The sequence below is a fragment of the Thermobia domestica genome, chromosome 1 (assembly GCF_964235325.1).
Source record: "Thermobia domestica chromosome 1, izTheDome1.hap1.1, whole genome shotgun sequence".
Taxonomy (NCBI): domain Eukaryota; kingdom Metazoa; phylum Arthropoda; class Insecta; order Zygentoma; family Lepismatidae; genus Thermobia; species Thermobia domestica.
Window position 1 is genome coordinate 119,534,757 of NC_137454.1, and position 16,080 is coordinate 119,550,836.

The 16,080-nt window shown below is 32.5% G+C and overlaps 1 protein-coding gene across 1 annotated transcript in view; it reads left to right on the forward strand.

The window, feature by feature from the left end:
* The window catches only part of LOC145688412 (uncharacterized), a 207,291-nt gene that overhangs the window by 130,126 nt on the left and 61,085 nt on the right, over nt 1-16,080 (forward strand). The window contains exons 3-7 of the mRNA XM_081762619.1: nt 2,801-2,927; nt 7,246-7,460; nt 9,393-9,563; nt 12,915-13,082; nt 15,561-15,750. Of these exons, the coding sequence (XP_081618745.1) occupies nt 2,801-2,927; nt 7,246-7,460; nt 9,393-9,563; nt 12,915-13,082; nt 15,561-15,750 (871 nt within the window). The remainder of the gene's footprint in view (nt 1-2,800; nt 2,928-7,245; nt 7,461-9,392; nt 9,564-12,914; nt 13,083-15,560; nt 15,751-16,080) is intronic.

Sequence of the window (16,080 nt, forward strand, 5' to 3'; positions counted from 1 at the left end):
TATGTTCCTTTTCAAGGATCTACTAGTGTTGGAGGCAAGTGTGCCTGCAGACGATCGAATTCAGAACCACATACATCGAATTCAAAAAGTACACGTGTTTGCCAGTTGGAAACGAAAAAAGCACAATGGAGCTAAACACACTACATACTTTATGATAACATTACACACACACACACACACACACACACATACAAATTTTAAACAAGTTAATTTGTCTATCACTGTTGGTGCACATAGGAACAGCAGACGGAATTACTTCTACTGATGCAAATGTCTAAAAATTGATACACTCACGGAAATTATTTTCATAACGAACCTCAGAAATTAGACGTTGTTCACTACTCGGTATAAATATCAAATATACCGCATGAATCTTTGCTCATACGAAAAGCAACAACTAATATAAACTCTCGATGAGAATTATTACGAATTAATAATACGCTAGGAAGTCACTGGTCATGCTGAAAGAGTTATTTTTAACATCGTCATTTTTTTTATATGTATAATGGAACTAAGAATGTAGTGATGAACATGTTCCATGAAACGGAGAAGAGACTCCACTTACGAGAAATGTCTGAATAAATTGTAAAAGGAACACAGGAAACAGTGTTATCATTAATTTACTCCAGCCAACATACTGCAAACATGGTGTATTGTGTAGTTGGCTGCCTATTAGTAAGGCGGTAAACCAAATTTAAAGATTGATCAAATGGAGTAGATAAATCAGAGTTGTCTTTATTAGTATACCCTGTTATCGACGTGTACAATATAAAAATTATCAGTTTCGTGGATTATTGAATTATTGTAAGCGGTGAACGAAACCGTAAAGTAAACGCATAGAAATTTCCCCTAGCTCAGCTAAAACAATAAATGAATAAATATACAAATAAAAATAAAGCTCAGCGTCAAGATCTCATGCCTAAATCTGAAAGCAATATGCAGAAGGACTTGGTTGAAATTTAAGCAGGATATACAATTGCCAGCGAATATACTTTCGTCTACATGATTTTCGCAGTAACTTACAATGCAATGAACCGATTGTATTACACTTTTCTTTTTCATGACAAGAACGTAATGATAAAACTGAACAAAATATGCTGTTCGGATCTAAATAATAGCATGGACATAATAAACTTTGGTAAAGACAGTATAGAAAATCACGCAAAACTATCCATACAAACCATACATCCTTTTATCGTAGACAAGCAACAATGCTTTGCTGCAGTACAGGTTGCATAGAATCTAGAGAATATTGAGTTTTAGACGGTACAGAACATTAAATTCACCGTTATCCGTAAGAATTGTAACGGGTTAACTCCATTAATAAACTCAGCCGAAATAATTTATCTAGCTTCTATTGGAGAAAACAGAATACAAAAATTAGCTTTCATTCAAGAGTTACTGTGTGGAGTAACGGATGTACTAATATTACAATTATAAGGCTCACTAGCGTAATTCTGATATAATAATGAAACTGATCTTGTGAGTGATTGAGTAATGGAAAACGGCTGAACCATATGAAATAAATTTTCTAATATTGCTATCATTTACCTCGCCCTGGCTTTATATAATGATACTTTGATTAAAATGTCTCTCCTAAGGGTGGATGCAGATGACACGAGGATCATAATTTATGCGAAAAATTGAGAATCTCACGAGTCCCTCAAGTTACGAACGCTTTAAGAGGAGAGAAGAAGAGGAGCATTTTCTATATTGTTTTCACCATGTTGAATGGAACGTTGTGTGTTGTTTGTGACCACATCACAGGAAAACAGTTGAGCAGTTTCAAATGAATTTTGAAACATATTTAATATCTACTTCATGCTAAGCTTTCAGCATATCATTTTGATTCAAGAGCGTATTCTAAGATTGTAGGGGGTTCACAATTTTTGCCAAGAGTAGGGTACCTCAGGAGCGTCTCAAGTTAGAATAATGACAGTCGGTATATAAACTCCTCATTAAAAATAAGTATCCGAACATCTCGCCAAATTAAGGGCGAAGAGATTAAAAATTGTATAACATTTTCACCACATTGACGTTGACATTGTCTGTTGTTTGTGATCGCATCACTAGTAAACGGCTGACCCATATTAAATGAAATTGACACTTAGTATCTACTTCAATCTGCGTTTTACAGGTATTTTTTTTTGTTAAAGGGCAAATTCTAAGATAGATTCAAAATTTATGTCAAAAATAGAATATCTTATTGTCTTTTTCTCAAATATCCTATCATACATATGTGTGTACAAAAGAGGAACGTGTTAAATTACGTTCCGTAAACATTTTCCCGTGTCAAGAGCAGGCATTTCAGTTAGTTGTTTATAATTATATATCAGAGACCCTGAAGTTTTTAACTAGAAATTTTCACAAAATGAACTCAACATAATAATGGAATTTTCATTGAAAACATTATACCTAGGTACAAAAGAAACAATCTGTTTACTTTAAACAAAGTGTTGTTTTGAATTTTAATTCGCATGAGAAAAACAAAAGATCTAATATAGGTCAAATTTTTTTCTTTACAAAAATAATTTCTAAATGTACGTATACATCATTTATAACCATTGTTACATGAAAATTCTGTCTCTAGGTGCAAAATATTTATGGAATAAAATTCACTTCACAAAGTTCGGCAATTATACGTAAAATTCTTTCATACAATTTTCGAGATAATTTCTTGTAGTAATGAATTACTTTCTGAACTTGGAATGTGATTTAGTTCACTAACTCACAGATTGAATTGAAATGGTATTTATAAAAAATAAAACTAGGTCTATATGATTTTATATTGTCGTTTCAGGTGCTCAACAAAGACCAGGAACCCCGGCGTGGTTCATGGCAGCATCCCATCGAACGAAGGTTTCAGCAAGGAACCTCACACGCATCGCTCTAGTCGCAGAAGAAGCTACCAAATATATTAGACAAGCGTAAGTCAGTTACTTACACATTCTGTATGTTTATTATGTATTTATTGAATCAGAATTTCTCTTGTTGATGTTTCTTCTGAGTAGATAAAATTTGAAAATTTGAATGAGTATATACATACTCGATTTTTACTTTTAAATATACTGGACAGATTTTGATTGAAGCTTCACAGAAAGTTTTAGCCACATCACTTTAAACCAAATTTGGTGTTACATTCAGATTTCGTGCAACTGTTAAAAATGTTATTTATAAAATATATGCATAGTTCTTTTAGGATAACGTAAATTCTAGGATTTAGTGATAAACAAATTGTTTATTTATTTATTGTTTGAAATGACGAAGTTAAAACACTGTTATCTTGCTCACACTCAACCTTTAGGAAATACATGTTAGAAACGTAAATAGAGTACAAATTGAATTGTATATACATAAAAATATATAGAGTAGAAATTCGATGATTGATTGGATTTTAATGTCCTTTTTAGAAATGAAGTATAACTTATTGATTAAGAAGGTTATGGTAAATTGGATTTACAGATTAAATTGGGGTACAAGTCACTTCTTGAGTTCATATCTGAGAAAACCAACCCTAGCAAGGCTCAACTCGGCATCAACCAGTGTAATCATTTGGTTGAGTTGAGTTGACTGTGAGTTTAATGTCCCTTTCAACAACAAGGCTATATGAGACGGAACATACTGCTTAGCTTGGAATCCGAACCACATGAGCTCCCGCTGGGAATCGAACCCATGTCTCCCATGCCAAGGGCGCATACGTTAACTGCTTATCCACGCAAGAGCTCTGTAGTCATTTGTCTAAGAATGTGTACTTAAATGAATATATATATATATATATATATAGTTGCTATGTTAAATAGTAATAAATGTTGAATTTTTAAATAAGCACGGTATAACGTGTACTGTAAATGTTCGAACTTTTAGCAATGGATTATAGATGCTATAATCGTGATTTGAAGTATCTAATTTAATCCACTAGTATAAGAAGAGAAGCACATTTTTGTATCTATGGTCATTAAAAAGAAATAAATATTGTTTTTAATTGAAAGCTGAAAATTTTTCACAAAAAGAGAACAAAACAGTAATATAAATACTATAACAAAATAGTAATGCAAATACAGTTTTCCCACAGAAAATAGCAATTTGTTCATTTAATTAAAGAAAAATATCATTTTATTAACGAAAATTGTACCTTTAATTAATTTAAAGTTTAATAATCTTCATCCATCTCATTAAACAATCCTCAAATAATACGAGTATTTTGTTTATTGAAAATAATTGTTCCCCTCAAGACCTCAACTTGTCTGCAAATTGCCTGCATGCTAGTGGTATCTCCTGGCTTGAGGTAGGAGGCAACGCAGGTAGCGACAACTATTAGATTACCTGTGAAATATTTGGAGCATGACTGACAGACTGAGGTGTCCTAATTTTATAAGGATTACATTTTAACAATTTTTTTCTTTCATAAAATTGAAAGATGTCTGTTGTCATTTTCTTCAACTACATTTAAGTATATTATCCTTTCTGGTAAAAAAACTTAATATTTTGTTCATTTGATATATCTAAAACTTAGGTAATTATTAGTTTCTAAATTTAGATAATTATTAATTTATTTCCTTTAACTACGTTTCTCGATTAATTTATTCTTCCAAATTTGTTTTCTTTCATTAAACAAAACGTTGACAATATTTAGTTCACTTAATTAATGTACCTAGGTAAATACTATCTTGTCCATTTGATTAAACTACATAATATTTCGTTAATTTCTTAAATTTCATTTAAATAATATTTTGTTTGGTTAAACTACACTTAAATAATATTTTGTTCAATTGATAACTTGAAATACTAATTTCTTTGAACGAAGTTTGAATCGTACTTGAATATTTGCTAAAAAAAATAAACTAATATAATATTTTGTCTATTTGATTAAATTAACCATCAGTAATATTTTTATCATGTAATTAAAATAAACTTCCATACAGTTTTGTATGCTTTAATATACACAATCCATTAGCATAAGTTATAGCTAAATAATAAGTCCTTTATTCGATTAAACTAAACTTAAATAATATTTTATTAAACTTAATGTATAACATTTTGTTATTTTATTTATGTAAAATAATAGTTTCTACATTTGATTAAACTCACTGTAAATAATATTTCGATCTTTGGATAAAGTAAAACTATATCTTACTCTTTTGATTAAATTTAACTTTATAGAATCTTAAACCTAAATGTTTATTTTTGATTTTATTAAAATACATTGAAATACAGTATATTCCGTTTATTTGATTAATAAAGTTAATAATCTGATCATTCAGTTAATTTAAATGTCATTACTTGATTAAACTAAGTTAAATGAACTTAGTTTCTGTTTTAGTTAAACTAAACTCAATTACTGTTTTCTTTATTTTATTTAACTATAATTAAATATTTTAAAAATTATAAATAATATTAAACTAAAGTTATACATTTTTATTGGATTTTATTATCTTATATGGTATTTTTTCACTTGATTAAATTAAACTTATATAATATTTCGTTCATTTGAATACTCTTAAACAATATTTTGTTCATTTAATTAAATTGAACTTAGATAAAATTTTGTTCATTTGATTAAACTATGTTCATTTGATTTACTTAAACTAAAGTGAACTTATAGGGAACAGCGAGAAGTCTGTGACCCTATGATCGAATTTATATTGTAGATTTTTGTTTATCCGATTTCGAAATTCATATAAACATCAAATCAATTATATATATTGCGTACGCACCTAGCTACATTGTTATTTTACCCATCGTACAATAAAAATACTACTTTTGAAGTGTGGGTGTGGAGAAGAATGGAATGAATTACCTGGTCGAACGGAAAACTCATGAGGAAACGTTAGAAATATTGGAGGAGAAAATAACATTTTTAGACGTAATTAAAAAGGGAAGAAAAACTTGTTCTGACGTTTGCTGAGAAAGAACTGTCATGAAATACGTGGTAGAAGATATGGCGCTATGAAAAAGAGGGATAGGATGAAAATGGTTACAGCAGATAAACGCAATTAAAAGAGAAAATTCCTACCTGTATCGATGAAGAGGTTACCTGTAGACTGTGGAGCATGGAAACTTCTAAGTTTGCATAAATTACCTGTGCAGAATACCTATGATGGTGATACACTAAGAATAAAAACAATATTGTGTACGCTGCGGGCGTGAGAACTATTACCTTTATTTGAAAAGCTTTATATTGTTTTCATACCATCGAATGCATGTTAAATATCTTGGACAAACAAGAAGTAGTCAGATAAGTCGTGGTCTTAATTATCTGAAATCTAAGTCGAGAGAGTTCATATCAAAGTGAGATCTAGAAGACACTTTACTTCTAACAATAATAGACTATGCGTTTTCATCGCGGTAGGTCAAGCACACCATAATTGTTATCAAACAATACATTATTCATAAATTATATTTTAATATTTTTCAAATATTTTGTTCAAGGTTTGTACTTCTGTGCATCCAATCGGTTATCGCGCATTCTCTCAAATTCAATTTCCGGTAGGATTAGTGGTGGCTTATAAAGGAAGTCACATCAGTAAAATTTAAAACTTTCTCCCTACAAGCTGAGGGAATTAATATGCATTTGATCGTTACAAATTATGTACTATAATAATTAGTACATATTTTAAATTTTGTTCCTGTAGCTTATAATAATAAAGTGTTAATATGTGTCGTTTTGACTTCTCTCGAGAGACGCCTTTGAGTGAGACAGGATTTTTTATATTAGCTGGGCATCGTGAGATAATGTAATTAAGAGTCTGGTCTGGCACACACTAATTTTTTCATTTACATTCTATGGAACATATACCAAATTAAAGACTTTAGCACTGCACTTCTCTTAAGAAAAGTTCCATTAAATCTTCAAGTTTTACGTCTCACGTTTATGCCGGCTAGGCTAAAGGAGACCATGATGACGAGAAATAAATGAAGAAAGTAGGAGGAAACGGGAGAACCTCGAGAAAACACGGTGTTTGTCCACCACAAAGTTCACTTGGCGCGAGCTCGGATCGAACCAAGGCCCCCACCAGAGTTGAACGCTCAACCACTGAGGCACCGCAGCCCCCAAGGAAAGTTCCATTGCAAGGAATTTGATAGTAAAGAAGTAAACACTTTTACCGATATCCCTTTGCTATCATATAGAATGTAATGATGTAATGGTCAATGTTTATCACACTTATCTTAATAGAACAAATTATTCATTATGTGTAGTTTCTACTACATCTCTAAAATCTCTATATTCTTATTGCTTTCTTCTAGCTACCACTTGACAGCAGAACAAGTGGGATATGGAATGCCGATAATGGACGTAAGATCAACAGTGCTGGGGAAGAGCTGCCCCGTCGAGGTGGACTTCCCTTGTCAACCCCGTAAATACAGAGCTTTCAGTGGATATTGTAACAATGTCCAAAGTCCCAGATGGGGGAACAGTAACACACGGTACTTGAGATTTTTACCAGCACATTATGGAGATGGTAAGGATTTTCAATTATACTTATCGAATTACAGTTAAACCTACGCTTAATGCAAAGTGTATCCATTGGGAAGATGCATATGTACTGTTGTAATTAAATGCGATATTTATTGATCGATTCCAGTAACGTCGTATCTCACTGTGTGTTAGTAAATGTAAAAAAAAAAGCAAGAAAGGATTATTTCATTTTTCATATTTTAAGTTTGAAGATATTTTTGCTAGGAAAATAATAATTCGCAATCTAGAGCCAAGCTCTGTTACATGACAGAAAGAACAAGAACATATGTCCATTAAACTGCCCTCTTACCTCTTCCGAATTTCAGCAAAATAGTCTCAAACGTTTGTGCACAAAGCAATTTTAAGATATTCAAAAACAAATTTGGGACGCTGAATAAACGGCAGCCGCCCCCACCTTCGCCGATTGGCCCAAAAATGGTTTAAGTCGTTAGTGCATCATTTGTATATGTTTGTGCACTCAAAATATTCGTTTGTGCTCAACGTAAGATATTGACGTCTCTAGTTTAGGCGCCAGCCACCCACTAACACCAACTGGCACCAAAATAATCTCAACCGTTAGGGCATCGTTAGTAGATAAAACAATTCTCGTTTTTTGTTTAAAACGGAGTGTGAGATTTTGTGTATCTTTATTTTGGCACCAGCTTCCCAAACTTACCGATTGGCGAAAGGGATATACTTCCTGTCCCTCTGTATATGTAAATAGATAAGTGTGTTATTGTTATTATTATTATTATTATTATTATTATTATTATTATTATTATTATTATTATTATTATTATTATTATTATTATTATTATTATCATTATTAGTTTGTTTCAAGTTTTAGGGCGAAGAATTATTGATCCCACAAGTTTGATTCCAAATGTCCTAGTCCTTCTATATTAGAACCAAGAGCCGAATCATGACATTATAATAGGGAATATGCCAAATTTGCTCTTGGTAAATAGGAAAATAAAAAAAAATATAAAATTATGATATTTTTCAGAGCTTCATGCAGAGCAAATTCTGCAAGGTTTGTTAGATTATAGAATTTTATGGAGTATGGTCTCTGTCCTCCATAGAATGTAAATATCAGTTTATTCTTTGGTTTAGGCCAGAGCGCCGTGGATACTGTAAATTTGGCTTCAATCGTGATAGTTCCCCTACTTCAGATCCAATTCCAAAAACCTACCAAAACCCATCGATATCAATTGGAAGGCAGTGCACAAAAGAGATATGCCAAAATCTAACATTCCCTTTTGTACACAAACGAGATTTTTTGTTGCACAAACGTACACAAACGAAGCACTAACGATTGAAATCACTATGGTCAATTGTCAGTAGTAAGGACTGCTGTTTAGACAGCCGCCTCAAATTAGTTTTTGAACATCTTAAAATGGCTTCGTGCATAAACACCAATTTTGCGAGCACAAACATTTGAGACTATTTTGATTAAATTCGGAAGAGGTGGAGAGGGGTGCTGTCTAAACGGACTGAAATATACCACATTAGTCTCAACTACTAATTCAAAAGTTTATTTTCCTTTCTTATTCCTTCCTTCCTTTCTCATCCAGCTTACCTAAGGAAGGTGGAGAAGCATAGAGAAGAATGCTACAAAATTATTTGGTTTACTTAATACATATAGCCTTATATAAGAAAGATTGAGACGTGTTTTGATTTTATTGTCTAAATTAGACAGTCTAATGCTGTTTCGAGATTCCTTGTGGCTAAGCGGTTAGCGTACGCGCCTTTGGCGTGAGACACGGGTTCAATTCCCGGCGGGAGCTCATGTAGTTCGGATTCCATATTAAGCTATAGGTCCACGTCTCATATAGTCTCGCTGCTGAAAGGAATGTTAAGCTAAAAATCTAATCTAATCTCGTGTTTCACCCAATGATTAAAAAGTAGACAGAATAATTTCCTTCTTTACCAACAGGTGTCAGCGTTCCACGACAAGATGCCAGAGGACAATTTTTGCCTAGTGCTCGCGAGGTGTCTCTGTCCATCCATCGCGATGCGGATCTTCCACATCCTCACCTGATGGCGCTGGCAGCGGTATGGGGAGAATTTGTGTACCATGATATCTCACATACACCACAGATGTCAGGTGAGTGCAAAACACTGGAAGAGAAGAAACTGTTACGTTCGTAATTTGAAGTAGCCTTCCTTAAATCTTTATTTTTTATTTTTGTTTTAAGATGAAAAGAAGGCCATATCGAACGGGATATATAGTAGGTCAGAAAATCCCGAAATTCTCAAGTTTATACAGGTGATTTGTTCATTTTCTAATACAAAACACATGGAAAGGAAACAATATCTTTCTTTCATTCAGTTTATTTCTTCTGTTGAGAGAGAGAGAGAGATAGAGAATGCAAATTCTTATTATTAATACGAAGTTTCTAAATTACGATATTTCTAAATTTTGTCAACAAAATCCTGATTGATGTTTTAGTGATTTTTTTTTTTTTAAAAAAGTTTTCATAATTAATTTTGTAGATAGAGTATTTTGATACAAAAGAGGCATCAATGCGAGCGGACCTGAGGCCTAGAAGGTCCACGATAATAGAGAGTTAAATTGGATGGTGGTTTTTGAGTCTGTAAAATATTAAATTTTTATCGCTATTAGCCAAGGGAAAAAAGGTTCATACGGCTTCAGAAAGTTCTATAAAATAATTAGATAACTTTTTTCCCTTTAGTTTGTAACAATGAGATTTAAATTTTTACCGATGCAGCTTCTATCAAAGGCTGCCGCTAATTAAATTCATTGTTATATTTGGAAGGCTTATGGAGATGATTCAACACGAATAAAGTTATAGAACCGTTCACGAATTTCATTTATTCAAGTTATGGAAGCCAAACATCTTGGATTTTCCTCCCTATTTGACTTCAAAGTAAAAGTATATAAGTAGAGTTTGCCGAATTATGCACAAATAAAGTAGACCATTTTCCATTCAATATGATGTTAATTTCATTTCTCAATGTTTGACATTTTTATTCTGATTATATAGCTGTTCATTTCTTACTTGTTGTACTTAGCGTAAGAAATGCATAGTTATTGCTTGAGTGATAAGTTTCCTGTAGCTCTCCAAACTTAAGCATTTTTAATAGTATGTTTGCTTTCAAACTAGAATAAAATTGGTGTGTTGTAACGGTACCTAAAATTTAAATTTTTAATTTAGGCACAATTTAATTTTATTAATATGTGTATCGAAAACACAAAAGAAAATAGTTTTAGAAACACTATTGTGTAATCATTATAATTTTCCGTTTGTGCAAATGGTACGTGTGCTAACTAAAACTTTACGCAATGCATTACATACAAAGTAAAATAAACAAATTTTATAATTTTTATAAATATCTCGAAAGTAGTTACTTTTTTAAAGTTTAAAAATGTTTAGTGTCTTCATTTTTCTATTCAAGAATATTTTTTAAATATAAAACCTTCAAACGATTTCCAAAATTTTAGTTGGGGTGTTTGTGATAATTACAGATGTTTGTTTCCTAATTAGTAAAAGCATTAACTCAATACTTCGCCAAACTCCAAAAAGTTATCATCAACAATACATACAAGTAAACTCCAAGATAATAAAATTGTCTACCACACGATGTCTAAATAATCACACATTAACACTTCACAACCATATAGGCTACACTTTAATAAACATTAAAATCATTTCAAGTTATACAAAGCTCATTTCTCATTTTTTTTATTTCTTCTTTTATTTCATATTCATGTATCATTTTAAATAATGTTACTAAATTTTAAAATGTTTAATTTTAATATAAAAATACATATAAGTTTTGTAGCTCAAAATGAAAACCTCTTGCTCTTACTGTAATTATAATTAAATTAAGAATCAGAAAATAAACTGCGATTCAATTCCCGTTTGGACCTTAACTATTTGATGTTACTACTTGCATTTACAAATGTTAGATATCGTATCGTATCAATATACGAGGGTAAGTCAAAAATTATCCGCAATGTATCGGAGTTGGAGTGTTTCCGGTGATTGCACACAGGCATCATTTATATCAATCAACTCGTCTTGATGAAAGAAAGTAATCGGCACCGAAATTGCTCACTTTCGATCACCATTTCATTACACAGTACCTAATACATTTTCTGGGGACGGGATGTTTTCAGTATGCAGTAATATACAGAATTGTCTGGCCTTTATGTAGGTAGTCAATTAGCAGCATCTTTGTCCCGAATCACTATTGAGCACCTTTTCTGCAGATTTCTGTGCCCTGAACTTTTTGAACCTTGGTAAACCTAAATTCCACCACTGAATTAATTGTTTTTTGTTTCCGGGCCATAGTGGTGAAACCAGTTTTTATCCATACTTACAATTCAAAAAAAATAATAATAAAATAATAATAAAATAATAATAATAATAATAATAATAATAATAATAATAATAATAATAATAATAATAATAATAATAATAATAATAATAATAATAATAATAATCTAAAAAAATCACTTGCCAATCGCTCAAAATGACACAATATCGCACTTATTCTCTGCACACAATGACATTTTTGATCTGCTTTCGAGCATTTGGAGTATTTGGACACATTATCTGAAAGCCTCTGCATATACAAAATTTAGTGATAATGACTGCAGTACGTTCCGTGAATATATCCATTTTCTCAGTTATTTTCTTAGACGAAGTACACTGGTCAGCTAAACTAATGTAGTATGCAGTGCATCAGGTCGGTTCGGAAGCCTTCCAGCCCTGGATGTATCATCGGTGCCAAAATCTCATCTGAAATCGAAACATCTATTCTTTATAGTCTTATAAAAAGGGACATTGTCTCCTAATGTTCACATCATGGTCCCATGTATTTCCTTTATAGTTCTCTTTTATGGAAAGTGATACTTGATAACCGCCCTCAGTTGAGCATTGGAAAATTCTACACCAGTCAGTGACAAACTTTTTCTTATACTGGATATTAAAAGAAAAGATAACATTGTTTTTTTTCAGTCTTCAGTATTTAATATTTTATTATCCAAATTAATCGTATTGTATCGGAACTGAAGAGGATCAACGACTTATCAACACCCCCTCGTAGTTCCTTCATCAGTAACTTTGATAAGAGAACATAAATTTAAATAATATCGGAGATTTACGTTCTCTATATGTTTTAGAAATTATCTCTAATCCGTTCATTCTTAGCAAAGTTATTGATCAAAACAGTCGTTGGGGGAACGTATGTACTTTTACGAACGTCGGTGTCTCTAACAGACAAGTTAAAAAGTAATTTGGTAATTTAATGTGTAGAAGCATTTTTAAATAATATTTTTAGATATATCTTTAAGGAGATATATCAACTCATATCTTACATTTTTTAAAAAGATGTAGTAAATTAAACTATAGGAAAACAAAGAATATACGAAGATTACTTGGAACAAAAAGATTATATATAATTTGTATTCTTCTTTTTTTAAATACAGGTTTTCAAGGACAACGACTAAAATGTTGTGGTGTAAACTTCAGCGAATTCCATCCCGAGTGCTTTCCTATTCGGATCCCGGAAAATGACCCTGTGCATGGTCGGCAAGGTGAGAAATGTATGGAATATGCGAGGTCAGGAACTGCTCCACGAACAGGATGTACGCTTGGTGAGTTTATGCACTTATTACCATTATTACAATTGTTGAATTGCCTACTACTAAAACTAGACAATTTGCGTCGTTGACCATTGCAGTCATTGGTCATACTCTTTTAAAATCAGAGAAATAATTCACACATTATTATTCCTCTTAAGTTGATCACATTGTTATTTTACTTATTTTTTCTGGAATCAATGAGACAATGCAGACATAATTCTTACTTTATTAGTTTATGTAAGTTGGCCAATTTTCTTCAGAACAGGTGGCTGACTAAGGCAAATTTCATTATACAGTATTTAATATGTAGTTGTTAGCTGTGATTGAACGTGTGAAAGAAGTTGATGACGACTTGGAGTTTAACGCCCTTTAAACAGCAAGGCTATATGAGACGGGACCTGCTGATTAACGTGGAATCCGAACCACACGAGCTCTCGCCGGGAATCGAACCCACGCCAAAGTCGCGTATACTAACCACTTAGCCACGAAGGATCTCAATGTGAAAGAAGTGCAGCAAATATCTGATATAGAAATAAGCTTGCAGATTCTATTTCCCTTATGCCAAGAAATTATTTCATTTTGCAAGAGACAAGCTGATAGCTCAGTTAGATTAGAGAAACCACAGCTAAATTAACGCGTTACAAGTCACGTAAATTTAAAGAATTAATTTTTCCACTTCATCTTCAAAATTTTCCTTTTCTCGTAACGATTCTGGATTGATTGAAAGAACTACATCTGTAACAATTTTGCATTAGACTTTAAACTTCCTTATCAATTTTGAAATCGTTATGTAACACAAATTCTTATGAAATAGTCATTGTCAGAATTACTTTTAAACCAAACGCAATAGAGATTACGAAACAGAGAAGGTTCTTTAACTAAGGGAATCCTGACTCAAATTAATGTTTTTCTCTTTTATTCAGAATTGAAATTGTGCTATAAATAAATACTGTCCTCGCTTTGATCTTCGTTCTTTATATCGTGGGTAAAGAAGTTTCTTTTTTAATGTAGAAATCAGTGCCGGCTTCTGAGGGAAGTCACATGGTAAAAATTTTAATTTTATCGCTACAAGCTAAGAGAAGAAAGGTTCATATACCTTCAGAAAGATGTATAAAAGACATGTAATGTGGGTTCTTGTAACCACAACATGGCGCGTCCTCAGGTTGCGGATCAAGGAGAAGGCCTCTAGATATAGAGGATAGCTGCGAATATATTGAATAAGCAGTCTCATACAGACGACAAGGAGTGGTCCTCCACCTTGAGGGTTTGGCGTGAGGTTAACAACTTCATCCTCTAATACAAAAAGGCACTTGTTCAGAAATGTTCACAGAAGCCTCGGGATAGGAGTGATAACTTGGCACGACCTTAGCAAAGTAAAATGGATATTCAATTTGGAACATGAAATATAATAAGTCTTTATAGGGCAGGCACGCTACAATCCGTGACGAGTGAGTTAAAGAAAAATGGGGTGGACATAGTAGGACTTAAAGAAATTAGATAGGAAGAAAAGGGAGCAGTGAAATCCAGAAACCTTACATTCTTTTACTGGGAAGGAAATAAGAGACAGTAAGTAGGAACAAAATCTTCTTTTACAAACGAATAATATCAGCAATTAAACGGATTGCATTTGCTAATGATAGATTTTCTTTTATTAATCTTAAGAGTCGGGGTGTCATATTATTGTTTTAAATGTACATACCCCAACAGAAATCTAACAGTAAGTCATTGGTATAATAAAACAACCATTAAAAATGAAAAGATAACTCGAAATCCTTCACAGTCCACGCTTGTCGACCTCAATAATACTAAACTTCTATTCTTGTTGTCTTTGTAATTTCCTCAGGTATCCGTTATTGATCTGATATATATTTATTTAGTTTATTATTATTTCACAAAAAAACTGAGTTCCAGAATTGCCTAAAAGGTAAAATTACTAACTATTTGTCTGCTACTTAATTAAAAAGTGTAGGCTGTCATCCAGATATTGATATTGGTATATGTAAATCATAAATCGTCATTTTTCTCTCTTTTCATTTATAGTAACACCTATAATGCTATGAATATTTCTACTGAGGCATAAGATCATTCTTTCTACACCCGTACGCGCATCCCAACATTTTTGGGGCTCACTCGTACCTCAAATACTATTCGTTGTGTTGTTTTAATACTTTACTATATATGTCTGTAAAGAAAATATAAACCATGTTATTATAAAAATAAAATTATTTCAAATGAGGAGAAATAACCAGTCTCCATCAAACATCTCTAATCAAGCAATAAAATCGAAAATTTTCTCGGAAAAGCCGGCAAAAAATTTGCAAATGAACTGCTATGGGTAAAACTGTGTAAATAAGAAATAGTACATTCAATAAGATTAGTCCAAGATAATGTTAAAGGCATTTTTTTTTTTTTTTTGCTTTATCTTTGTAGTTGCACAAAAATATTGAAGATAGTCTATTCTCTTTATTAAAGTTATATGAATGTTTGCAGGTCCCCGCGAACAGATAAACCAAGTGACGGCCTTCCTTGATGGCTCTGTGATTTACGGAAGTTCCAGTGAAGAAGCCAATGAGCTACGAACGTTCCGCGGAGGCCAGCTGAGGACTCAGCCCGGAAGACGGAAACCTTTGTTGCCTCCAGACGACAACAGCGTCGATTGTCGAGGAAATGCCAGTCAGAGGTAATCTACGTACAAAAGAAAAGAAAATGGGGAAAGAGTTGGAATTAAACTCTCCTTTAACATATCAATTTTGTGCTCACATTGGTATGTAGGATATTGGATATGTAACAAATAACAAATAGTGGTAGAGGGTATACGGGCAAAATATCGTAGCTGAAACATCTCCGCTCAAAATTACGGGGGCCAAAATTGCCAAGTTTTGGCCAAGCGAGATTTTAGCCGGCAAAATGTTAGTGCATTAGGTTTTGGCCAGACGAGATTTTGGCCTGGGAAGTTTCGGAGTTTTTGTACCCAAACTGCGGTAGGAACCATCGTAAGATCTGACAAAAA